The 26,893-nt window shown below is 25.2% G+C and overlaps 1 protein-coding gene across 2 annotated transcripts; it reads left to right on the top strand.

The window, feature by feature from the left end:
- Positions 1–2,115: 2,115 nt before the first annotated feature.
- LOC123292289 (protein obstructor-E) lies at positions 2,116–26,844 on the top strand. 2 transcript variants are annotated; one of them, XM_044872883.1, is made up of 4 exons: positions 2,116–2,232; positions 21,860–22,069; positions 22,379–22,778; positions 23,361–23,581. In XM_044872883.1, exons 1-4 carry the CDS (start codon positions 2,184–2,186, stop codon positions 23,530–23,532), a joined length of 831 nt encoding a protein of 276 aa, XP_044728818.1. In that variant the 5' UTR covers positions 2,116–2,183; the 3' UTR covers positions 23,533–23,581. The 2 variants fall into 2 exon arrangements, with proteins under 2 accessions (XP_044728818.1, XP_044728819.1); XM_044872884.1 differs by lacking the exon at positions 23,361–23,581 and adding an exon at positions 26,580–26,844 and having other exon boundaries at positions 2,142–2,232.
- The last annotated feature ends 49 nt before the right edge of the window (positions 26,845–26,893 follow it).

The following is a 26,893-nucleotide window of genomic DNA, read 5'->3' as shown; positions in this document are numbered from 1 at the left end:
AAACAAGTAATAATATAATACATTTACAAGATCTACATATCTATTATTTACATTTTTTTAGTTGAATGGTCTAACTTGAACCATTTATATTTTTAAAACTGAAGGTCTCTATTCATAATAATTAAATATACGGTAATTATTTCCGTTTTAAGTATTATTTTAATATCTAAATGTTATTTTGAAAACATTTTTTTCAATTAATTATCATAAATTAATCTAAATACATTTTGCCAATTTTTCAAAGAAATTTTACGATTGAAATTTCGAATTCGTTGACAAATTCCTCAATTCTCTAAAAACTTATTAGATCAGTATTATAGATATAATTGATTTGAAATCTTTTAGTACGTTGGTCAGTAAAATTTTAGTAGGATGTATGCTGAAGGAATTAACTGAGATCATCTCTGAAACTTTTCTGCTTGTTAAGGTGCAGTTCATTGTAATATCGAAATTTTTGGTCCTGTCACTTTTCCAGCTGTACAATGGATTCCTGCCAGTAATCTGAACATGATCAAGTATGTATTATTTAACTAGAAAAATCCCACCTACCGTTAATCCATTGGGATATGGGTATTATATTTATCTTCGCCACTCGTAAGAGGTACTTTTCTCACTCATTATGCGTGGAAAAATTAGTTCATTACCGCACTAGGGTGGTAATCAATTCATTACCGTTCTAGTATCGCAATCAATTCATTACCACACCCTAAATTACTGTCAAAATGTAAACAAATAACAAGTTACCATAGTAACTTTTTTAATTTTCTATTTTTCCAATGACAAATTTTAAATAATAATTATCGTTTATTTTCACATTTTAGAGGTTTAGATAAAGTTTTGTACGGTGTACGTGTGATAACGCATTACTAACGTACTTCTTCGATTTTCCAACTCGATCTACGCACTCGTTATGTAAATTTCGCAGGCGTTCGTTACCAATACTGTTATCTCACTAGTATTGTAAAAAACTATTGTTTCTAATGGATCAATTAAAATTACACAGCTGCCGTCAAGAAAGATATTACTGATCAGATAAGTAATGCATACTTAATCTTCCATTTGCAATTTTGTTGCCGGTCATGCCTTAATTATTCTGATTTATCACAACCTCAAATTCCTACATTTCTTTTACACTTTATGTATGAAAATGTCAACACCGGTCATGTCCCGGGAGCAGATCGAAAAGAGTTCTTCAGACTCAGCACGAAGAACTTATTTGGAAAAACTTTGTTGCAAAGGTTGCCACATCTTGCATTTAAATTTTATCCGACCGGCGTACTAATAGTAACAAGAAAACAGGCTCTTCTCAACCTCAGTAAGTTAAAATTAAGATTAAGATGAAATTATCAGGTTTACTTAAATTGTTATCTGATCCCTTCAATCTTAAAGCCTTAGGTTTCATCACAAGTCGAGTTTGCATAATGGTCCACTACTAGTCCTATTTAATTTTCCAGGCTCGTTTGTAATTTTTTATGCAACTCCTTATTTAGCTCTTTTATTAACAAATTCCGAAAAAGTGGATCGACGGAGTGCATGAAAATGAAAAGTAGTTCATTAGAGTAGCTTGAAAAACTTGCTTTAAATAACAATGATTGGAAAAATTTTTAACAAAGGCTAAAGGCCAAGTGAAACAATGATATCTTAAACCATTTTCTTCTTAGATTAATAGGAGTAAAAATTATCCAGAGGAAATCTACACAATACTGAATCAAAGTCATCTAAAGTCAGCAAAGAGACCTAGAACCAATTCTGAAAAATTTAAGATAGTACAGAACAAAATGATTAACCTAAGCAAAGAGGAAAAAAATTGTTATTAATGAGATATCAATGAATCGAATAATTATAAGCCAATAAAACCATTGAAATGATCTGTTAATATTCGAAGACGATAAAAGAAGGCCTATTGTTTTATATTTACGAAAGACATATCTTATTTACATATATTACCTATAATATAATCAGTAAACGGTTCTATACTGTTGATGGTAATGATGAGGCCCGGTAAACATACAATATTATTAATTTATCAGTGGGTGGGGGTTCTATACAACCCACATTAGTATAAAAGTGATCAAACACCTTCACCAACATTAGTTCTACGTTGACTATTTAAGTTTTAAAGTTTAAGTGTGATTATATTGTTTTAATTTATAGAAAAAGACTTTTTATTAACCAAAACAAAAATGAAAACAACAACGTGTTTAATTGTGTTAGCGGCTGTTTTCGGTGCTGGTAAGTGTGCAGTCTCTACATTTCGAAGAGAATATCATTTTTGTGTAACAAAATCGGAAGTGTGCAATTAAAAAAAAATAAATAAAAATAAAAACAGAATCTTTTGTAATTTCTATTTCTGCGACAACATATGTTTTAAGAAAACTGTTAGTTAATAAAACTTTTTCTTTAGCTTTCACGGACAGCTATTCATTTTTTTTTTAACTTTTTGTGTCAATTAATAAATAAATGTATTATATTTAGATTGTAATTAGAAACAAGTGGTCGACTTAATTAAATCACCATACGGTATTTTATGTTGCATTTCTTTATTGCAACTGTGTTAAGTGTATAAGAATGAAACTTCACTTCATCAGTTCTATTTCTAATTATTTTTTTATTACGGTTAAGTCCAAATTATTAAGTGAAATAAATTTTTGAAAAAATTGAATCGTTAATTGAGTGAAAATTTTAATTTGTGACTATCGTTTCGGAAAAATACAAAGTTTATACGAAAAACTGCATTATCTTTTTTTAAAAAGGAACTGTGTATCCGAAATTGTAGTCAAATCAAATATTTTGAAGACGAACTTTAAGTTTTTGTTACGTTATACAATGAGTAATGACCAATCACTTTTGGCTTAAAATAAATTGAAGATTTCATATACTATTACCTTAACATGTATATTTTAATTAAGTAACTTGTTTCAAATATTACAAAAAACACAACATTTAAAATAGTAAAATATATTTAAAAGCAACAGTGCCCTTTTCTAGACTTAGAATTTCTGCACTATAGGAATCCATAGTCGCTAATTATATAACATACATTTTCAATCATTTGTATGTAAAAATACCAGAAAAAAATTATTTGTGTCCAATTAAACCTGTTCATAGAAGGCTTTTACATCCTACATGCAATGAAAACATAAATAAGTTTAGTTTAAAATTTGAATTGATAAGAAATATTAACACATAATCAGCCATTTTCCAAAAGCTTCTCTGCAACCATCACAAAAGAAAGCTCAAGAACGAAAAAAGATAAAAGGCCATAAAAATTTGTGTTATTCTTAGGACTTTTAGTTTTTAAAATACTTTCATTAAAAATCTTATACTTCCAGGACCAAATAAATTTTGACAAAAATTGCAAAGTGAACGTTAAACCTTGCATAGGTATTCTTAGAAAATTCATAATTTGCTTCCATAATGATTTAAAAATTGTTCCGTATAGATATGTATTATAAATAAGAATCGAACAACCTTAATTCAAAAACCATTTCACTTATACTCAAGGCATACAACTTTTTAATAAATTTTATTAAACTGTTTATAATTTTTCATAAAAATTAAATAAAATGTTGTAATTTTCTTGGTTGTACAAACGAGGAAATTGCATCATTATATATAATCTATGTATTACGTTATTTTTCACCAATATCGATTAAAATTAATATAAATTTCAATTTTATAGCTTTGCCATCAAATATGAAATGTTATTTAAAATGATAAAAAATAAATAATTTTATATTCCTTTTGTGTATCTGATAAAAGTAAATGATTATTGAAGTAGTTTCTGTTGGGAGAAAGTTATTACTAAATACTGGTTCATATTATTAATAATAATCATCAATATAATATAAACATGCAGACAATGAAACTGACTTGTATACATTATGATATACTGATATAGTAAATAATACCTTTTCAATTTCTTAAGTACTACCTGTACCTATTTTTAGGCGGTCAAATTACTTTTATTTTTAATATGATTTTTTTTTATATATAAATATATCAGTGTAATTTTATCAAAAATTGATTTTATGTAATTTTATACCGCGTATAAATTACTGTAGAAAAGGTAATACAACAGAACAGAAAATATCTTATATTTACGTAAAAACATAACAAAGAACCTTAGGTCATGAAAAGGGTCCAATATCTGGCTCTTTTTATTTTGTTAGAATTACCAAAAACACAGTTGGGAGAATTATCGAAAAATTAATTTAGCAACAACGAATATACGATTTTTTAATTATATGAAAATTTTGAACTGCGTTCCTGTAAAAAATTAGAGGAGGAAAAACAACACATCTGCGAACTGTTTATTTTTGACCGAAAAATTATATGTTGTTTAATTACCTTCTAATTAGAATAAAAGAAGGTACCATATTTTTTGTGGAAGCGATGTCGAATAATCAAATATAAAAATTAAGTCATCAAACGAATGACCTAGAAAAACGGGTGTTTAAATTTGAAAAAAGATATCCTTATCCTACTAAAAAACTGATTTTGAATTTAAAACGTAAAATATATAATCTGTCTACTTGTATTCCCTCCCAATATAGTAAAATGCTTCTCTTATTAGGTCTTATTAGACAATAGCCTATAATCAACATGAGAATTGTACTTGCTACACTTTTTTTATTGATACGGAGAAAAGTCACACATTTGGTCATTTTTTGGAAGTAGGTAAATGCTCTCGGATTTCTATAAACTAGCGTTTATAGAAATCAAGGCCCAATTCTTAATCTTCCATGATTCTTCATTAGGATTGTTGTTTAAAAAAGAAAAAAAAATCACAATGTTAACTGTAGTTCAATCTATAAAAAAATTCACACAATCAATGCCATTTAAAAATCATGTAAATGACATATTTACTAGTCAGTCATGTATACAACAAAAAATAATCTCCAATTATATAGAAAATTATAAAATTATATAAAAAGTATGTTAAAATATAATTATTAGACCTTGACTTTATAAAATAAAAATATTTACTTTAAAAAAAAATTATTATTTTGATGCTTAAACACTTACTTTCTTTAAAAATAAATGAGAATTGATCGGTAACAAAATTTTTATAAGAGATTTATATATTTGACTTTCATTCCCATAAATTTTTAAGGTTTTCTTTGAAAATTACTTAGAAACTGTATTTAAAACTTTTATTCAAATGAATTTAATGTTCAGGAATACCAAATGCTCCTAAATTCAATGTTTATAGAATTCAGCCAATAATCACTCACTAATATTTGCCTCGAATAGCATTTGAAATATGTCTTTCCAAAATTCCAAAATGTCAAAATTTCATGTTTCTCTTCTCAGTGACTTAGCTGTGCGTTGTATTTTGAAATTTTTCATATATACATCACTAACTGCTTTCATTTCTTTAATCTTGATGAATTTTGGCCTTCACTAAAAATATCTTTGTTATTAATTTCTTAAGAAAGATTCCTGTGTTTCATTACTATATTTTTGATAAATCCGGACAATTTGATATTGTGATCTTTTAACACATTTTTTTTGAATAAGCTAATTGGTTTAGGTTAGATTAGGTTAGGTTAAGACTTATAACAAGCCTATTTTTAGTTTTTTCATAATAATTTTAAAGTCACAGGCAGTTTTAAAAGAACTTTTCAAAAGAAAACGAAAACGTACGACAAAAAATGTGTTCGTAAAGGATCGTGTAACGTCATAATGTTAATTTATAATTGTATACTGTGTATACTATTCAATTAACATTATTACGTCACAACGATGTTTTACGAAAATTTTTTTGTCGGGTGTTTCCGTTTTTCTCTTGAAAATTTCTTTCTGTAACTGTCTGTAACTTAAAAATTATCATGAAAAAGAAAAACTAAAAATAGTTTTTTTTATAAAACTTATATGCATCTTTCAATTTTTGTCAAAAAACAAAAAACAATTTTTTTTTTCAACAACCCATTTATTAATATATGATTAAAATTAATACACTACAAGTATTTTACGTAAAATTAAACACTTTTCGTGTATTAAACACTGTCCAAAAATGTGTCAAAAAAGTGACTAGACCAAATTACAGATGTAAAATTTGTAAAAACGTAATTGATTTTTGAGTGTAGTGCATATACTATACTTTTAGCAGTTTTCTTTTATCTACTTTTAGCAGTTATATGAAATTAAGAAATATTTACTCAAAATAATATAAAATATCAGCTATACCTTAAAAATACGAATAAATTAAAATAAAATACCAATAAGAAAATAATTTACATACGTAATTACAGAACTGAATTCTCTAGAAAAAAGACATTAATCTGTTTCATTGAAACATAATTACTTAAAGGCATTAATATAAATTTTAAGTAATATTAATTTTATATTTTTAAGCAACTGATTTATTTATTTTTAAATATTAAATTGTTTCTTTTTTTTTAGTAATTATTTAATAATAATTTTTTTTTTCAAATATTAAACTACATTTAAATATTATACAAATCAAATTTAAATCAAATAAAATACCTACGTTTTCTCATAATTACATTTCATGTTGAAAGTTGTTTTAAAATAAAATAATATTAAAAAAATATATATTATTTTTATTAAAAAAATATTAAAACTCCAATGTTGTGTGAGCGAGCGTATACAGTTGATTTTTAGAATGATTTTCAAGTAATTTAGTAGGTTAGATATGCATGTATATAGATTAACTTACACACGTATTAAATGAATTCTTGGTTCTGCACTATATGATATATTCAAGAATTAATAATATTTAAATTATTTACTATATTATACACCATTAAATTTCTTTTATTTTTTGTAATTTTAATGTTTTTTATTTTTCTTTCTTTCATTTTAAATAATTTCTATTCATAATTAAAAAATTATTTCTATTTTTTTTTTTTTTAAATAATAATTAGTACAAATATATGTGTATAGAGATTGTAATGTAATTAATGAAATTAACATAGCATGTTTATTAAAAATTTTATTCGATTATTAAATTTTTGAAATTATATTTAACTCTCAGTTTATACGGTCGTTAATTTTTGCCGATTCTTTTTATCAGAGGTACTTTTATGATTTGATTGTCCTGTGTACGTACATTAACCTAGGAAGTCCATATTTATCAACTTCAAATTGTCATTTATTTAATACTACTAAAAAGCCAAAAGTTTGTAAAAATAAAAAACAAGATAGAAAAGCTCTAAAAACAATAATCAAACTTCTTTCTCACAGAAATTTTCCAAAACTTTTTATAGACTCTAACTAAAAATTCATACTAAAAACTAATGGAAACTATTCGTTGTGTGCGTAGTCATAGTAGGGACAGTAAAATCGATGCCTGCGCTTCCATTGAAAAAGGACGAGCGCTTCCAGTGAATTTTGGTGATAAAGGACGCTGTTATGACTAATTTTCAGTTCTTTACATGTTAATGTTATAGAAAATGTCAAATTAAAATTATTGAAAAATACTAATTAATTAAGGATGGATACCATGTCAAATTCGGTAGTACATCTAATTAATTTTTTAATTAATTTTTATAGAGAATCATACATACTAATATTTTTTTTTAGTAATTATAAGTAATTATAAGTATGAAATAATTAATATTGTATCTTTAATTAATTATTTATCATAAAACAAGTATGTAATTTGACTTGAAATTTTCATAAAATAATGTCATAATGACATTTAAATGACATAAAAGTATGACTTTCCCAAAATTGAACTCAAATATTTCTACAAAAACCACGGTAAGGACCAATTTTTTTGGCATAAAATAATTCTAAAAAGTGCATAGTTTTCAAAAATTAGTTTTTTTTTTTACTTGAGTTCAATTTTACGTATCATATTTTTTAATTTTTGTCTAACTTAAACTACTTCCGGCAAAAATAACCCGGAGTTAATGACGCTTTCAATTTCGATTATCTCTCTTAAACCCACGGAAAAGTACTATTTTTTTTCATGTAATCGAAAGAGTGGAGTTTATTCTTCAACATACTTTAAATTGAATAAAATAACTTCAAATTTAATATTGGGTATCCATCCTTAAACTGAATGCATTAATAATTGTGAAAATAAGAAATCAAATTGCACAAATATAATTTTTCAAATGTAAATTATCATAATTATTGATTTAAATTTGTGAGACAATAATATTAAATTTTCAATGTAATTTATAAATGCAATCCATACACTTATAAATGCATCCATACAATTCTATAATTAAAGTAATCGTTACCATGGAAACACCTCCAATAAAACTCACGCACGATGCGAATAGCTTTTATCTGTGGGTTTGAATATAAATTTATTTTATATTTTGATTAATTGAAACATAAAGTTAGCTATTTTCAATACAGCACGGCGCGACATTTAATTAAAATTCTTATAAACGCATTATAGTCTTTTTCATATCTTTATTTTATGTCTATTTCATATCTTTTTTTATGTCTATTTCATATCCTGTTTAGAACATGAAAAAATCTTTAGAGAAGATTGAAATCATCTATGAAGATAGATGAATTCTTAAACATAATTAAACTACAATTTGTTAAGTTAGAAAAACAATATTCAAAGCTAGTGATAATTTGAGGCTAAAAAATGTTTGCTATTACTGCCTTACATTCAAATTTATTTATATATTGCTTATAGTTTTTATCACGTTTTTTAATTTATTTGGCATAATTACTGAACAAGATAAAGACCGGTACATATTAATGTCATTGCCAACACATGAGTCGTTTATCGTCTGTTAAAATCTGATGATTATAAATGCAAACACATTACTCTTTCGACCTGAATTCATAAAATTGTCAAAATGAAAGTAACCATCTAAGATTTATCACTTGGATTCTAAAAAACTGAATACTTTTTATAAATATTATGAATACTTATGTCGATAGCATTTTCAAATTAAATAATACTAATTTATTAAAGTTTTTACGTTAATTTAAATAGTCAAAGAGAGGCTGGCTCAAACAAGTTCATCTCCTCATGGCAAAAGCTGGGCAAGTGACAGAAAAGATAAAACATTGTCATCTCCTCCTCACCACTGTGACAGCTCCTGTAGTAGTCGTGATACACTTCCAGGCCCAGGCGTCCTGTAATAGCCGCAACAACTTTGCGAACAGAGGCTCTTGGAAATGATATAAGATCTTCGGAACCCCTGCGATTTACGAGCATATGTTCATTTCACAAGACCAAAAACAAGACAAAATATGAACCACCCTGTATTCATCATATATTACATAATCTTTTTAAATGATAAAAATCATTTAAAAAAAATTCCTAATCAATTGTTTAAAATCAATTTACACACTCACACACATTTATCGATTCTTTACAGTTAATATAATACACACATTAAGACACAATATTAAATACGTGTCTAATAGTAAAAAAATTAATAATTCATTAATATTCAATACAAATTATTAATAAACAGTATTCATTTCCTTTGATTCTTGTATGTAATAAACAATATTTACGTGAAAAACTTTAATTATACATACATACAATAAATAAAAAAATGCACGCCTAAAACAAATATATAAAAATAAGAAACATAAAAATGTGTGTGCATTTCCTGTTTCACCAATAAATCGAATTAAAAAAAAAAAAAAGAGTTGTCATATTATATCAATCAGATATACCAATATGTATTAATTAATTAGATAGTAATAAGTTATACCAAATCTGACAATCGGAATACAATCAATATATGGTCAATATGGTGATATTTAATTTTATAACAGCCATGTTAAAATGTTGATTTATGTGTGATTGACAACGGTCAACGGACCACCTAACTATCAACATTGATTTTATTTTTTAATCATAAGTTTAAGATTTATTTGAATACTAGTTTTCTTTTATTTATGTTGTCTGTAAAAAGTCTACAAAAAAATTTGTATCTTTTAAATATGGTGGAAGCGTCGATCACTATTACTATTCGTTGTGTTTGTAATCATGGTAGGGGCAATAAAATCGATGCCAGCGCTTCCAGTGAAAAGTTTTGGCGATAAAGGAGGTTGTAAGGACTAATTTGCAATTCATTACATGTTAATGTTATAGAAAATGTCAAATTAAAATTATTGAAAAACACTTATTAATTAAACTTAATGCATTACAAATTGTGAAAATAAGAAATCAAATTGCACAAATATTATTTTTCAAATGTAAATTATCATAATTATTTATTTAAATTTTTGAGACGACAATATTAAATTTTCAATGTAAGTCACAAATGCAATCCATACAATTAAATATGCATCCATACCATTCTATAATTAAAGTATCGTTACCCTGGAAACGCTTCCAATAAAACTCACGCACGGTGCGAATATTTAAATCTTATTATTTATTGTAAAATCATAATAATTGCTCCCTCGAAATATGTTAAAACATTGATGATATTTTATCAATCACAATAGAAATTTTATACAAAAATCTCTTCATTCTTAAGGAAGTTCCCTCACCAGTAATAGAAAAAAATAAATTAGTAGAAAATGATCCAAATTTTTAGTATGTTGTAGTTAACGATACATATTATTAAATTAAAAAAAAATTTGGGTATCTTATCGATCAATTAAGAGAGTAATTAATTAATTAAAAATACACTAAATAACATAGCATGATATGAGGATGATTATGTTAGCTATTTAGTGTATTTTTAATTAATTAATTACTCTCTTAATTGATCGATAAGATACCCAAATTTTTTTTTATTTAATAATATGTATCGTTAACTACAACATACTAAAAATTTGGATCATTTTCTACTAATTTATTTTTTTCTATTACTGGTGAGGGACTCTCTTTAAGTCATACTGTTATAAGCTGTTATAAGCAAGCGTCTAGAATTGTCACCCTTAATAAATTGTGCATATTCTTTAATTAATTTCATAATGATAGCGTAGCATTTACGCAGATTAATTTAGAAAGTGTCGCATATAAGTAATAGGCAACTAAAATTGTAATTATTAACTATACATTGTTAACAGCTAGGTTGTTAAGGGCATGACGCAATTCAAATGATTTATCTGTGTGTAGGATCAAACAAACATTGTTTTAAAGAAATAAAATAAAAAAAGTACAATAACATTATAAATTATTATTAAAAATACCTTTATTAACATTTATATGTTAGTATGTATGAACTATTAAACGTATGCACAATGCATGTGTATCCACCTATTTTTTTTTAATGACATGTAGATAAAAATCTGGCGTTAAGTCATACATATGACTTGATTGATCAGAATAATGATACCACAAGTGTCTACATGTATTACAAAATTATAGTGCAGTCACTTATATCTAGGCTAACCATGGTTTTTTTAACAAAGGCCTTGTTGACAATCTACTAAGTTGATTTGAGCACGATCGCAAAATTCCCAATTTTTGTAACTTTCAATTTTAACAGTACACTGACAACTAACAACAATTTTTGATGACAACTTTTGAGTTTTGTATCCAAAGTGCTATTGTAAAGGTGTTTTGCATTTCAGTGCCCTTTCAAACGAATGCAAAATTGGTGGAAGTGTCGTGAAAATTACCTTAAATATAACATAAATATAGCACTAATACAAAAGCATAACAGCTCAATTCGTAATATTATAATACAAATTTTAATAATTTTTTATTTTCTATAAGCTTTTAACAAAACTATTTTTTTTATCCCAATATTTGTATACCATGTATATAAAAAATACCAAGGTATACTAAGTTTAGTCCCAATTTTGTAACGCTTAAAAATATTGATACTATGAACAAAATTTTGGTATAGGTGTTCATAAAATCACCTAATTAGTCCATTTCCGGTTGTCTGTCTGTCTGTCGTCTGTCGCCTGCGTGTCATCACGATTACTCAAAAATGAAAAGAGATTGCAAGCTGAAATTATTTTAGCGTGCTAAGGACGTAAAAAATGAGGTCAAGTTCTTAAATGAGCAACATAGGTCAATTGGGTCTTGGATCCTTAGTACCCGTTTGGTAAACCGTTAGAGATAAAACAAAAGTATAATGTAAAAAAATGTTCCTTATAAAAAAATAAACAATTTTTGTTTGAAACATTTTTTCGTCAACATCACTGTTTACCCGTGAGAACCCTAATTATGCGTAAATTGTATAGTATGTATTATATAGGAATATAATAGAGTAATCAACACTGTCTATACATGGTATTTCAACAGTTAACTCAGTCAATTGTTTGTTTTTACTTGTTTAATTATAACGTGTAAAGATTTCTTGTTTATGGATCTCATAAGTTCTAGTCTATCACACACTTGACAAATAAGTAAAATTAATGATTATCTTAAATAATGAAATGTTTATAACAAACATATAAAATAAATATTCTAAACATTCTAAAAAATATTAATATTCACAAATTATTGTATTTACAAGGACATTTGCCAACGACATTACTTATGTAATAAATAAAGTTGAGAATAATGATTCATCATACTTTTTAAATAATAACAGGATTTGAAAGTCAATGATTCACTTTTTAGATATTCACTCTTATATGAATAAATTTTATCTGATACTAATCGATTTCCGCAACTTTGTAGCAAACTACCAATCTATACCAATTTTTTCCGATAAGTTTTTTATTTTAAAATTGTTGATAAACGCACATAGTTGAAAACAGGCAACTGTTTTATAAAATATCAAAGATATTGATTAATTAAAATATTTCTCACGTACAAATTGTAAATTAAATTTAAAATATTTTTGGTCAATCGTTTCTAGATTTCATTTAAAAAATTTATTTTTAGTATTTTTTATCACGGCTGAATAACCAACAAAAATCTAAACACCACACCTTTTAATTCTTTCTATATTACTATTAATGTAGTAAGAAATAATGAAAGACAAACTATGACGTGAAAAGTTCATATTTATGATGTCACCACAAAATTTTTACTAAAAAGTCAATTTAAAACAAATGATATTTTGAAAAATCAAAAAAATTTTAAAGCAATGATAAAAGATTTGATAATATAATTTGAATCGCTTCTATGCGCGTCCACCAACAAAGCAAACTTACTGTCGGAAATTTTTATAAATTTCATTTATTTATAAATTAAAATTTAAAAAAATGTGTGTAAAATAAACTTTTAAAAGAAATGAATTAATGAAAAACTTTACATGTGTAACATAAATTTGAAAAATTGCAAATTGCTTTGTATCAACTGATAGGAATTTAAAATCTAAAAACAGCTTAAGCTGATAATATATATTCAAAACGTCAAATATCTATTAACATTTCTATAATTACTTTCACCAAAAAGTAAAAATAAAGTAAAATTTAATAAACCATTTGAAATAAATACAATTAAAATTTATATATATAAATAAATGTTATGGTAAAAGTAGATATATAGAGCATTATCAATAACTACATACTAAATATATATCGATACTTAATTATCCAAGCAATCTTGTTAAAAGCTTATGAACATTCTGCCCATGCAATAATAATTTTCTATAGCTAGTGAAAACTTCTTCGGTTTTTTTCAGAAGTTTATATACTGCCTCACTAAGATGCTTTAAGTGACTAGGATTTATTACATCTGTGCTGTCAGAGCTTGCATTTGATAAAGGTACAAGATAATTAATTGCTCTTTTACATACTTGTATATATCAAGAAAGTAGAAAAAAACTAAGTGGAACAATTTAGGTTGAAAACTATATCATATTAATTTATGTACCTATTGAAATTGTTCTCGTTTACATTCCCTTGAATACTATGATTATTGACTCTTCCCATAACATATACACAAACGCAGACTGTATAATTTTAAAACTATAAAGGTGTTTAATTTTCAAAAGTAATAATAAAATATTAAAATGAAAAGTATGTCTGACATTAAAATCAATCAATTTAAACAATAATACATAAATGCTTTTAAATAATTATATTTCAAAAACTTTCATTTAAACCACGCAGGTATTTATTAATAATGTGATAAACATTAATTTTTTTTTATTAAATAATGAAAAAATGAATAAATTTTAATAAATTTATTTATTATTTAAATTATTTATTATAATTTTTTTCAAAATATATTCCAAGTTTAATAATTATATAATATTTAGGTGTAGGTATAGAATGTGATTATTATTTTTATTTTTTTAAATAACTTTCACTAATAATTATTATTAATAAATTGTTATATCATATAATTTATGTATTATTATGATTTGAAAGAATTTGTTAGAATTTTTATGAACTTTTAACAAAAATATTTTTATATTTAATATTTTTTTTTAAATTAGGTAATAATTAGATTATTATTGTGCATTGTTTTGAATACAAATTCTACGCTTATAAATTAAATTTTTTTTAATATTTGTTTATATACATTTCATTAACTTATAAATTTTACCATTTTATGAAAATTGTGTGAAGTGTACTCTAAAAATTAATAAAAATTTCGTTTAATATTTGTCTATTTATACAACGATAAAATATTCAAAAATTGAGGAGAAGCTATGTTAAAGTATATCCATATTCGTCATTAAAAAATTTGTTATTTCTCAGCGCTACCATACACCACAAAAATATTTGCTATTTTACAATAAGGTTCTTTTAAATTTTGCATACTTCACTTATATATTTCCCAACGGTAATATCAAAATTCGAATACATGTATTTTTTCAATCGATTACCAAATCTTTTATTTTTGTTTGTTTAAAAAATTCCTTGGAACCTGTGGGTTAAATGTCAATGAAACGATGATAAAAATTTATTTTATTTTTAAAACATCGCAATAAAATCCCAACTTATTATTAAATAGCGGGAGTTTCTAGAGTAGTAACAAAGATTTTTCTTTTCCTATTTTTAAAAAGAAAGTATGCTTAAATATTTGTATGTTTAACTAACTGTTATTTTTATTTTAAGTTCTCGTTAACTTCGATCCGATAAAATTTCCAAATTAGTGACCTAACTTCCTAGTGACAAAACAATGTTCAAAATTCAAAATGCGTAACTACCTTTTTTGGCTAATTTTGATTTTAAAATAATGAATTTAAATTATATAATTCATGTATACATGAAAAGATTTTAAATTATTTCATATTTATTCAAAAAAGTTATTTTTAAAAAGGAAATTTTTATAATTTTTTCGATTTCACACACTTATTTAATATTCTATTCAAATAGAAAAGATACATATTTTTGATAAATTTCAATACACATTCGTGATATGATTTCATAATAAAGTTAATTTTGTGATCATCTAACAATATCATCTAACAATTTGGTTTCAAATAACATCGAAAATTTCAATATACCTACCTACTATACCGTTACAAGAAAAATTTTAATATCATTTCATTTATAAATTTCATTAAAATACTGTTTGGAACTTATCTTAACTTTTATCATGTTGTTTACTCTGCTCATAAATGAATTGTGAGACATATAAATTCTGCTCTCAATTTTAATGTATTTTGGTCAAATGCACACTTCATTACATTTTTCTATGTTGTTGTCTTCACAAGGTCTTTGTCATCTAAGGTCATATCAATCATTAACTATGACTATTTTTAGAAGATCATTCAAGAATACATAAATTTATTTAATTTAATTTGTGTTTAGTAACAAAAATATTAATTTTACTGCTTATGATTTATGTTTTACTACAAATTCCAACGTAAAATTTATTTTTTGTATTAATTTTTGCCGGCTAGCTGTTTTTACTCTTGGCTTTTGTTGAATTTTAATAATATTATAAGACATTTTCAAATGCGTATAATAAATTTTAGGGTCAGTTTTTATGACGAAATTCAAATATATCATTACGGATAAAATGATCCCCTTTATATGGGCTAAAATGATCCCTATTTTGTGTGTAAAATTATAATAGATAAAATGATCCCCCATCATGTAACGGGTCTTGAATGTGTTGGTTTAGATAGAATTACCATTGATTTTTGTTTTATACTAATCGTTGATGCCATCAATGTAAAAGAACAGTTAATGTTTTATGTGAACTTTTTGATAAATAATGGGACCATTTTACCCACTATCCTGACAAGGACGGTCAACACGATCCCTTTTGAGAAATATTGAATAGTTTTAAAAATTTGAACAGATCAAAAGAAATTCACATACCAATATTGTAATATTTGAATAAAGAAACTCGAAAATATTTCGACGTTGTACATATATCGAATAGTTTGGCTATAAATTATATTTTCTCTCAGTCAGATCATTTTAGACCACCTTCCCCTACATGTTTTGTAATATTATATTACCAAATAAAGGTGGAGTCGTAATTTTATTTATGTTTATTTTAATATTATTCATAAATGAAAGTGAAAATGGATCCTCCTAGGTATATAAAAAAAAATACATTATAATATTTTCATTCAAACAAAACATATTTTAAAAATATTATATTTTTAGATTACAATTTAGTTATTAGAAATTACCAATAACCGGTTTTGTAATTTTTTTTTTTTAACTTGATACAAAATTCTTTTCGATCAAATCTTTTAACATATTAGATAATACAAAAGGTTAAATTTAGACCAAATACTATAGCTGAAGGTCCTAGCAGAGCTCAGTCTACAAGATAATTATCGGTAGATTTAATTTTAATTACATTCACCTTCTGCGAGGTCTTAATAACATCCAACATAGGTCGTGGAATCTCAACTTGATATTATTTGTCTTAACATTTAAACAAAAAGTTGGGTGTGCCAATAATCCTTTGGCAAAATATAAAATCACCTTGCTTAATATACATATATAAAAAAAAAATACTGTGTGTCATGAAAAACCGTTATTCCTTTGTGGCTGACCATGAAAATTCAAGGTAAACTTATTACCAACATAATGTTATAATGTATGTCAATAATTGAACGTAATTAAATTAAAAATATAATTACAGCATTTTAAAAAAAATTCAACAATAATTCAACTTTCTTCAAATTAATATTACTTTTACGATTTGTCTTGTTTTTTTTTTTGTCGTTTTATTTTTTATTTTTTTGGGTGAGGCCTTTTCATTTGTAACAATTTAATTATAACACTGTCTCAGTATAATATAATATGCCTATAATATGTCTTAAATTCTATATAATAAAATACTATCGAAATTGCCACAAGCAAATTCCATGTAAAATCAAAAGTGCCTGCCTATATGTATTCAATTCTTGTTGTATATTGGCCTAGTTAAAGTTCTTTCACCTGCCTGTTTAGTTTGTGATCACTGAATGTGCACAGATTCAAAGAAAGACATTATTATTATTATTATTATTATTACACAAAATAAAATTTATTTATTATTTTCTAAAAAAGTTATTAAAACATTTAATTATTTGAATCTTTATGTAGTTTTATGTGACAAAATTTATTAATTTATTTTTTACTTTCATTGATATTTAAATTAATTATTATTACTACTACTTAAGGTAGTATGAGCGCCAAGGTAAGTTTAGAGTTGTGGTTGAAATTTTTTGTAACTTATTTCAACTTTGATGATGAATTTTATTATAGCCACATGAATGTAGACGAAAAATAAGAAATATTAAAATAATTAAACAAAATTTTCAATTTTTGATATCTTGAAAATTACTCCAGATATCGAAAAAATTTATGTTTACTTTTCGTCTTATGTTATGTATAATTTTTTTAAATTTGTGTTCCCACTATCGTGTTTGTACAACCTTAATTAATCGGACACAACAGGTTTTTTTTCAATAATTTATTAAGGCTTTAACTTTAATTTGAATAGTTTTTTTTTTAATTTACACCGACTAGTTTTGGAGAAATTTATGAAAACATATCACATCATCCATCTACCGCTTTCCCATAAGACCAATGTTAAATATGCCTGCATTATATGTTTTCCCGCTACCTCCACCATTCATATTTCTTATATCTTATCGTATTTTCGAATTTCGTCATGATACAATATATGCCAAAATCCAAGCCTACCAAACTTTGATCACACAGATACTAATTGATCATTCAATAAAAAGGTTTAATTGAATGCCCGCAAATGATGTCTATGGAAGCTATGCCATCTTTCATATAACCAAAATCCCATCGATTCAAGAATATCTTGTGTCTTCACAATACTAAATTTGGACAGGCGGTCAAAATAACCAATCTTCCTAATCAACAGAAGCTTTTGAAAAAACTGTTTTAAAAGGGTTTTGGTAGTGGCTTAGTTTTTTTTTTAATAATAATGAAAAAATTGATTATTTATAGACCATTTTTATAAAAAATGCTTTCAAATTTGTTAAGAACAGCATGAAAAAATTTCAAATGATTGTTGGATGAAAGTTTAACTGACATTCACTGATTGTAGAAAATAAAGAAAAATTCTAGAAAGAACTTGCCTACTTCTTCTATATCATAAGAATTTAATAGTTTCTTAATAATTTTATCCTTTCATAAATATGTCTTGAAAATGTATCAAAACAAATAAATTATCTTCTATTATCACTTTTAAACAGGAATTTCTACTACTGAAAGTAACTAATAATCATGATAAAATTTCAATAAAAGATTTCCGGTTAAATCTAAGTACGTCTTACTTCCTAACCTGACCACAAATTACTAAATAAGACAAAAATTAATTAACACAAAAATATATTTGTTCATAGGCGCCAACATTACAGAATTTTTTTTTTAAATGTTTAATTTTTCTTATTATTTACCAGTTGCATAATTTTTGGTTTCTATATTAATAGATGACAAATTTTTCTAACTTTATTTGCATATAAAATAAAAGAAATCGTTGGTTTTACTCGTAACCTCCCACCTCAAAGCACTTAGCGACTCGACTATTAAATTTTTGGATATTTGAAATTAAGAGAGGAAAATTTTAAAAATTTTATAAGCCTAGAAAAATAATAATTAGATATATTGTTTAAAATATATTAATTACTTTCATTTTGTGTATAATTGTAAAAATGTTTTTCAACTTTCATATTTATATAATAATTCTTTGATTACATGATGCAATAACACAGTTATAATATATACATGAGTATAAAGTATCTTATTTTATATAAAATATGAATTATAATTAGTATTCAGTTACACAGACTTTATTATATAATAATTATTGTAATATTTAAAATATTTAGGTATATTTTAGGTAGGCCACATTTTAAATATTCAACAAGTCAATTATATAGATACAGACACTTTCATATGTCTGTATATCTTTATGAATTCTATTGCCAAAAAAAAATTGTGAAAAGTCTTAAATAATTTACGAAATACCTATTAAATTTAATGTCACATAAATTAATTATTTTTATTAATGATTTTAACAGAATTAATAAGTTAACATAAGAAAAGTAGTTACTAAGTAGTTAGGTACATAACTTTGTAGTAAACTAATAACTAATAGTACAAATTAATTTTTACTTGGGAAAGCCGAAACTATTTAATTAGGTACTACAAATCACGTTAAATAAATTAATTTTTCTAGAATTGTGCTTTAAACAAGCTAATGAATTCAATATGAAGAAATTTAATTACGGTTTCATGTTACACAAGTATTCCCTTAAAATAAAGCTATACAAATGTAATACCTGTAATGTCTGTATATCTTCTAAAACTCTTCAGACAATTATGAGAAAGAAAAAACAATTTTTTTATACAATAGCAACACTGAAATCTTTGACTATTTTCTGATGAATTTAAAATATAATCAAGATCATTGTAGATCAAATTATATTTAAAAATTACCTATCTTCGGAAAACAAAACTTCTTTATGTGTCAGGTGTTAAAAATCATTATAATACTTACTTATATTATGGAGTCTCTGAGAAACAATCCACTTTGAAATTATCAAGTTATAATTTCAAATTTTCACTCCTTCCAGTAACTATGCAAATTAGAAAGACGATTTTCAAACGACTTTCCAAAGTTTTATCGCAAAAATTAAAAAAATGTATAGACACTCAAATACTCAGATATTCAGATAAATGGATCTGAAAAATTAAACTTATTTTGATAAATGTATGAATTTGTTATTAAATTTAAGGCCTATATTTATTTTAGAGCCTGGAGAATTTTAGAGGTAGTCTTACTAAAAAAGAAGTTAAATGTGTATTCACGGATCTATTGAATACAAATTTTTAGTTTAATTTACATCAAACCTTCGTTTATAATACGGAAGAAAATTGTTTTTTAATGTCTGATAAAAGGATCAATTAGTTAAGTTTCCCGTTACAATTTTATTAATATTATCAAGGTTTCAATAATGATTATCGTCTAAACAAATAAGTTTTAAATTTATATATACAGATCAAATGCATAATACTGTTTCATAAAAAATAAATTTAGTTGCACGCAATTAAAATGTAAATTATTTATCAAAATATTAAAAGATTATTTGGTTTGTTGATTTAACATTTTATTATCCAGCAATTACCTATACATTCTCATAAATATTTTTTTAAATAATTACCTTAATTAAAACATCATTCATCAAATAAAATAATAAGTAAACATATTTTGTTACGATTAGAAATTTAAATTTTTTTTAAATATGTAGTAGGTGGACTTAGGAGTTCGTTAAGTTACGTATCTAATTAATAATCAATTTTTGTTAGTCTGTCCTCCCAAATCGATTTTAATGATTTGCATACATCAAGACATGTTTTTTACCACACATTAACCATTCATTATGAATTCTCAAAACGAAATTTCTAAAAAAAATATATAAATATTAATTACCCACTCAACTGACAAATCAAATATTTAAGCAAAATTTACAAAAATATTCAACATATCTTACTTGTAAATAACTTTAAACACGGTGTTTTCGCGCACATACAAAATTTATGAAGCGATTTATGTAAATACCTTTAAATACTCTATTCGTCAGTGTATTCTATGACCAAAATATTTCAAAATTTAACACTCGTATAACAGCGATTTATACTATTTTGGAAGTGAATTAAAAATTGTGATCCTTTTTATTAAAAATTATGAAAAATAACAAAATCTTGTAAATATTACTTTTTTGTTTTTGTTTACTTTTAATCATGCATACGATATTTATTTACATCATGGTCTCTCGATTATAATTGATGTTTTTTTAAATATATTTCTTTAACAAGATATCTTTTCAAGAGTGTGAAATAAAGTACGCATTTGTTTTGAAATCATTCATGGTGAAAAAAAATGTTTAGATGATATCACTTAATATACAAATATCACATAGTTTGCAAACTGAAACGATATGTTTCGTCTTAAATTTCTCCATGCCAATAATTGAAGAACAATATTGCATCAATATTGTGGTAAGCCAAGTTAACACGCAATTTAAATCTGATCCATCGATCACATTTTAATATAAACAATCTAGAATTATTTTTTATTTAACCCTTTGAGTACCAAGCATTTATTGGTTGTTCATCTGAATAGAGAACTTGCATTAATTTTTTTTACCACTAATTCATATATAAATGAAAGAATAATTCATCTAAAGTATATTTAAGTAATTTTTTTTTTAAATGAATAATTCCATTTTGTTCTCAATTATTAATAAAAAAAAGAGTTATATTTTTGAATAAAACAAATGGTAGTGACGTATTTACACTCGCGAAGGCTGTGAGCCTCCGGAATTACGCTAAATTTACATTTTTCAGTTTGATTCTATGAAAATTACATGAGAAATCAATTTTTTTTAAATGGGTGCAGAAATATTATTACTTAGCATTCAAACTCTCAATTTATTAAATACATATTTAGGATATTAATTAAAAAATATTATTTAAATATTGTGTTCCATACATGTTTCCGATTTTTTCACACAAATTATTTTGCTACATTAAATTTGTGAATTAAATTTTAATTAAATTCTTTACTAATCTCAGTTTACTTTTTTTACAGCACTTTCCCAAGAAAACTTCAAATGTCCAGATGATTTTGGATTCTACCCACATCAAACTTCTTGCGACAAATATTGGAAATGTGACAACAGTGAAGCTGAACTCAAAACTTGTGGAAATGGATTAGCTTTTGATGCATCAGACTCAAAATACCTTACCGAAAACTGTGACTACTTACACAATGTAGACTGTGGAGACAGAACACAACTTGGTAAGTTCTTCAAAATATATTCTAGCTTTTATAGTTTTTCAGAGTAACTAGCTTTGATAAAAATCATACCCAAAACAACGCAGTTAACCCTTAGAAAGATATCATTTGGTATACAAAGGACTTTTCTTAAAAATAAAATGGATGTAGTTTGAATAGAATTTAGCTATATTATAATTTACAATTGAATAATGAAAATTGCAAAAAGCTATGAGATTCCTTCATAACAAGAATATTGATTTCTGGCGCAATGCTAGAAATACACACTTTTTCTGTGGGTCTCTGAAACTAACGCTTTTATTTATTGTATAGAACCAGCAATTTCAACACCACATTGTTCCCGTTTATACGGTATCTTCCCTGATGACAAGAAATGTGATACTTTCTGGAATTGTTGGAATGGTGAAGCTTCAAGATACCAATGTTCACCTGGTCTCGCTTATGACAGAGAAGCACGTGTATGTATGTGGGCCGATCAAGTACCAGAATGTAAAAATGAAGAAGTTGCTGGAGGTTTTGCTTGCCCAGCTGCTGGTGAAATCAGCAATGCAGGTTCATTCTCAAGACACGCTCACCCAGAAGATTGCCGCAAATACTACATCTGTTTAGAAGGAGTTGCTCGGGAATATGGTTGCCCAATTGGAACAGTATTCAAAATTGGAGACAGTGAAGGTAGCGGAAACTGTGAAGACCCAGAAGATGTTCCCGGATGGTAAGTTTAAAAAAAAAAAAGATTATTTTTTGGAATACTAGCATGTGATTAATAATAGGACAATCGACGTATTTTTTCCATCAATATTTACTGTAGATAATTTCAACAGAACTGGAATTATTTCTGCCCTTTCTAAGTAGGAAAAAGAAATATTTCCAAATAATAAGTTTATTTATTTTAAATATAAACAAATTTTAATTATAATATATAATTAATTAGATCATTCTTCAATAATGACAAAACTATAGTAAACTTGGATGAAAAAATACAAAAATTGATTGCCTTAACTTCCTAAACTTCCATTAATAATATTTCATTTTATGACATGGAAATTAAATATAAACAGAAGCATGTCGCATGTTCTTCGTTTTTAATATTTTTTTTCTCTACTTACTAATCTGGTAATTTCGTAAAATTTCCCTAATCTCAATTCCAAATTATTTCAAACAAACAAAACAAAATCTTTTTTCTTCAATTGGCAAACATTAAAAAAATCCTCTTGTGAAATTCATTTAAAAAAAAAAATGAAAATATAAAAACATCATAAAAAATAAAAAAAACTAACATAATCCAAAATCACAGTGAGGATTACTACGGAGAATTGGATTTGAAGAGCATTCGCAAGAGTGAATTATTAGCTGGACTCCAAAGCAATGGACAATCACGTGCTGCACCAACTAGCAAGGCTACCAACTTGAAACCACGTCCAGCCCCTGCCAGTCGTCCAAGTTCAACTGAATCTGCAGACAATTAAACATTAAAATTGCTGAACAGATTTTAAAAAAAAACAAAAGAAAAAAAAACAAATTACTAAGGTTATTTATTTTTAGTGGATTTGAAAATGATAAATTTTTGCAAGACTAAATTTGTGTAATAATTCGGGAATTGCAATTTCCACTAAAAATTTTTAATTTTATTTTTTTTCGTAAAAAAGAAAAATTGAAGAATTCAAACACAAAAAAATTGGAAAATTAAAAAAAAAAATAGAAAAATAATTATGAATAATATTCAATTATTCATATACCAAAAACTATTTATGTACAGGATCGAATTTGTATATAAAATTCGTCAATGTATTTATATAACTTAGAAAATAAACTTGTTTGTTTTTTTTTTATTCGTCGTTCACTAGGAAAAAATTATTTTATAATTTACATTTTTTTTATAAAAAAATCGAATAAAACAGCTGTTTTTTAAAAAAAAATAATTTTGGTGGTTTTTTAATCATATCTCCTCTTTCATATAACTCAACTATCCTTTTAACAAGGTTTTCATCTGTTTGTTTTTTTGGGAACTGAATGAGACACATTTTCCTTTATGACACAGTTTGTGGAAATAATATTGCACATTTTTTTTTTCGTTTTAATTTCTAATCCTTTTTTTTTTTTTATTTTGTTAACTGAATGTTAAAATAATTAAACACTAACTTAAATTACTTAAATAATCTAAATTTTTTTAATTATTTTATTTTCAATAACTCAATTTTGTTTTAAAAAATTTTAAAGGAAGAGCGAATGAAATTTTTAAAAATATTCAAAGGTTTGTAATTTTTGTAAGAAATATGTTTATTTATCACTCTTGTTTCTAAAACAGTTTTCTTTCTTCAGCAAGAAATGGTATCATTGGGTATTAACTTTTTTGAAGAAAGGGTTGTAGTAAATCAAGTCGTAGATAAATAAAAATATTTTTTCAAAAATTTCAAATATCTGTTTCATTTTAATATAAAGAATGAACTTCAACTTCAAAAAACCATGAAATACAAAAGAGAAACATTTTTAATCCGGGTGTTGAAAATTATTATACTCTTATGGTGGAAGCGCAAAGAAATAATACATTCCGAAACTACAAATATAATGACCCTGTTCGATTTCTAATAATTCCTTTTTTAAAAATGGTTCGAAATGTAGCTTTTTTTTATTTTTGTTTCGGTTCAATAAATTATTTGTAGAATAATTCCAAAAATAAAAATTAAACATTTTAAACGGCAAAAAATACTAAAATATTTTTTGTGCCATATAAAGAAAATTATATTATATTTCATCATTTTTTAATGGAACCATCAGAAAATAGATTATCATTAAAATTTCGCCGAAACTAATAAAAGAACTGAGCCCAAAATCATTTTAATAAAAAAATAAATTAGTCAAACTCTTTTTAATAAATCGCTATAAAAAAATAAATTAGTTAATAATTTTCGGGGGCTACGGTATCGAAGTTAGGGCAGGAAAGATAATCATCAGATATCAAACCTAAGTTTTTTTATTTTCGATGATAATTCTTTTTTGACCCAAAAATGATTAATTGCATCGATTAAATACCATATTTATAAAAATAATAGCTCATTTCTAAAACTGCTTTAAAACTTATAAATATCGACAAAGAGATTGTAGAATTTTTTGTTCAAAAGGATCGATCATATGATGATCTTTTTCATTGAGATTCAATAAGTTGAAATCAATTTAATAATTTTTTAATATTCATAAACGTCAAAATAAAATCCGCAGTATCGATTTAATAGCAGGGCTATGAATTTTTAATATTTGCATCAAATACAAAATTTTAAAAATGCTCAATTTTTGCATGGTTTCTTTCCAACTTTTGATAATTAACTATAATTAACTTTTTTTAAATATATCAATTAAAAGATATTTAAAGTTTTGAAATGAAACTTGAGTTATGGTTTAAAAAAATTAACCAGTGGTCAAAGTTAAACAAAGAAATCGGGTAAATGCTTGAAAATCATTCGCTCTTTCTTTATTTTTTTAAATAAGAGTTTGGAAACATATTGTACCATAAACAAACAAAACATTGTTACCTTCAGCTGTATTTAGCTTTCCTAAATGTGTACACAAAACAGTTTCCTGAATAAGTTGACATTTCCCGGAATGTAATGTATTTGGGGATTCTATGCATCTGGAATGCACTATCCCAATCTTTAACGCATGATATTATTGAACCATTAAAAATGAAAGGCAAAAAGTTCAAATTATCTCTTAACAAAAAATATTTTAGGATATAGGAATGCTGCGCCGTTAAGTTAAAACCTTATTACCTAATATTCCCTAATTTTTATGAGTCATTTTAAGGACAGAATCCTGATTCAATTTTCCTTTTTGTGTCTGTTAGGTAAGTAACATATTGGTACTCTGATCTAAGTCACAGAAACTCATTAATATTTAGAAAATTGAACTTTTTCAAATTTAGGGCCAACACGAACCAAGTACGTACAGAGGAATTTGTTTGCTACTTAAAAATCTTTTGCAAAATACCCTAAACAAAAATGAAATTGTAATTTAGCCAAAAATATCAAATTATATATAGAAAATTTCACCCATTAGTACTGGAAAAATTCGTACTTCCCAGTTCTCTCTGTGTATGGAGGGTAGAGTGTAATCTTCTCCATTATATCATCTGACTTCGGCGGTTAATAGACCGCATACCTTCTGCAAATTTTACATTTACTGACTGTTAGATACTTGTTGAATAGCAGGTTAAACTTAATAAATTTGATGATTCCAGAAAAATTGCAGATTTAAGAAGAAACCACAAAGAAGAATAACTAGATTAATACCTTAATTCTATTGCAATAATATTTACTGAGTTTTACATTTCATAATTATTACAGTAGACAAGTACAGTCTTGGCAGTGGGTCCCAGTGTATTTTGAAATCAAAACTGGACTGAGTTTTAAAATTACTTTACTTCTTTCCGTATTCTAAAAAACCAATGAAAAACATTTTTAATGGTTCAAATTTTCTTAATTTTTTACATAATCCAACTAATATTATTTTGTATGTTTAGCGAGGATTACTATAAGGATGTGGACCTAAAAGCATTGAAAAAATTGGGATACTAAGATAATGATTAAACAGAGAGTAAATGAAGAAACAACAAAACACTTCAGGAATGACTATTTCGAAACATGTTGAAAAGACTTTCAAAACAATTGTGATTAACAAATTGTTGTTAGCCGTAAAAAGATAATATTGTTATCAATTTTTTTTAAATTTACCATTGCATCATCATAAATAGCCTACAAAAGATTAAAATCATTCTCGTTGCCAAAGTTTTCCATACAGTTTTTTTTTTTTTATTTAAATAAACCGAAGTATTAG

Source organism: Chrysoperla carnea, chromosome 2, assembly GCF_905475395.1.
Source record: "Chrysoperla carnea chromosome 2, inChrCarn1.1, whole genome shotgun sequence".
NCBI classification, from domain to species: Eukaryota; Metazoa; Arthropoda; class Insecta; order Neuroptera; family Chrysopidae; genus Chrysoperla; species Chrysoperla carnea.
Note: the sequence above shows the minus strand (reverse complement) of the source record. Positions and strands in the feature narration are given on the sequence as shown.

What these genes read in the sequence shown, in the direction of transcription:
- LOC123292289 (XM_044872883.1), top strand. Translation starts at nt 2,184, where the DNA reads ATGAAAACAACAACGTGTTTAATTGTGTTAGCGGCTGTTTTCGGTGCT. An exon ending in TGGAGACAGAACACAACTTG is followed by an intron (nt 22,070 to 22,378) that starts GTAAGTTCTTCA and finishes TTTATTGTATAG; the next exon opens with AACCAGCAATTTCAACACCA. An exon ending in CCAGAAGATGTTCCCGGATG is followed by an intron (nt 22,779 to 23,360) that starts GTAAGTTTAAAA and finishes CCAAAATCACAG; the next exon opens with TGAGGATTACTACGGAGAAT.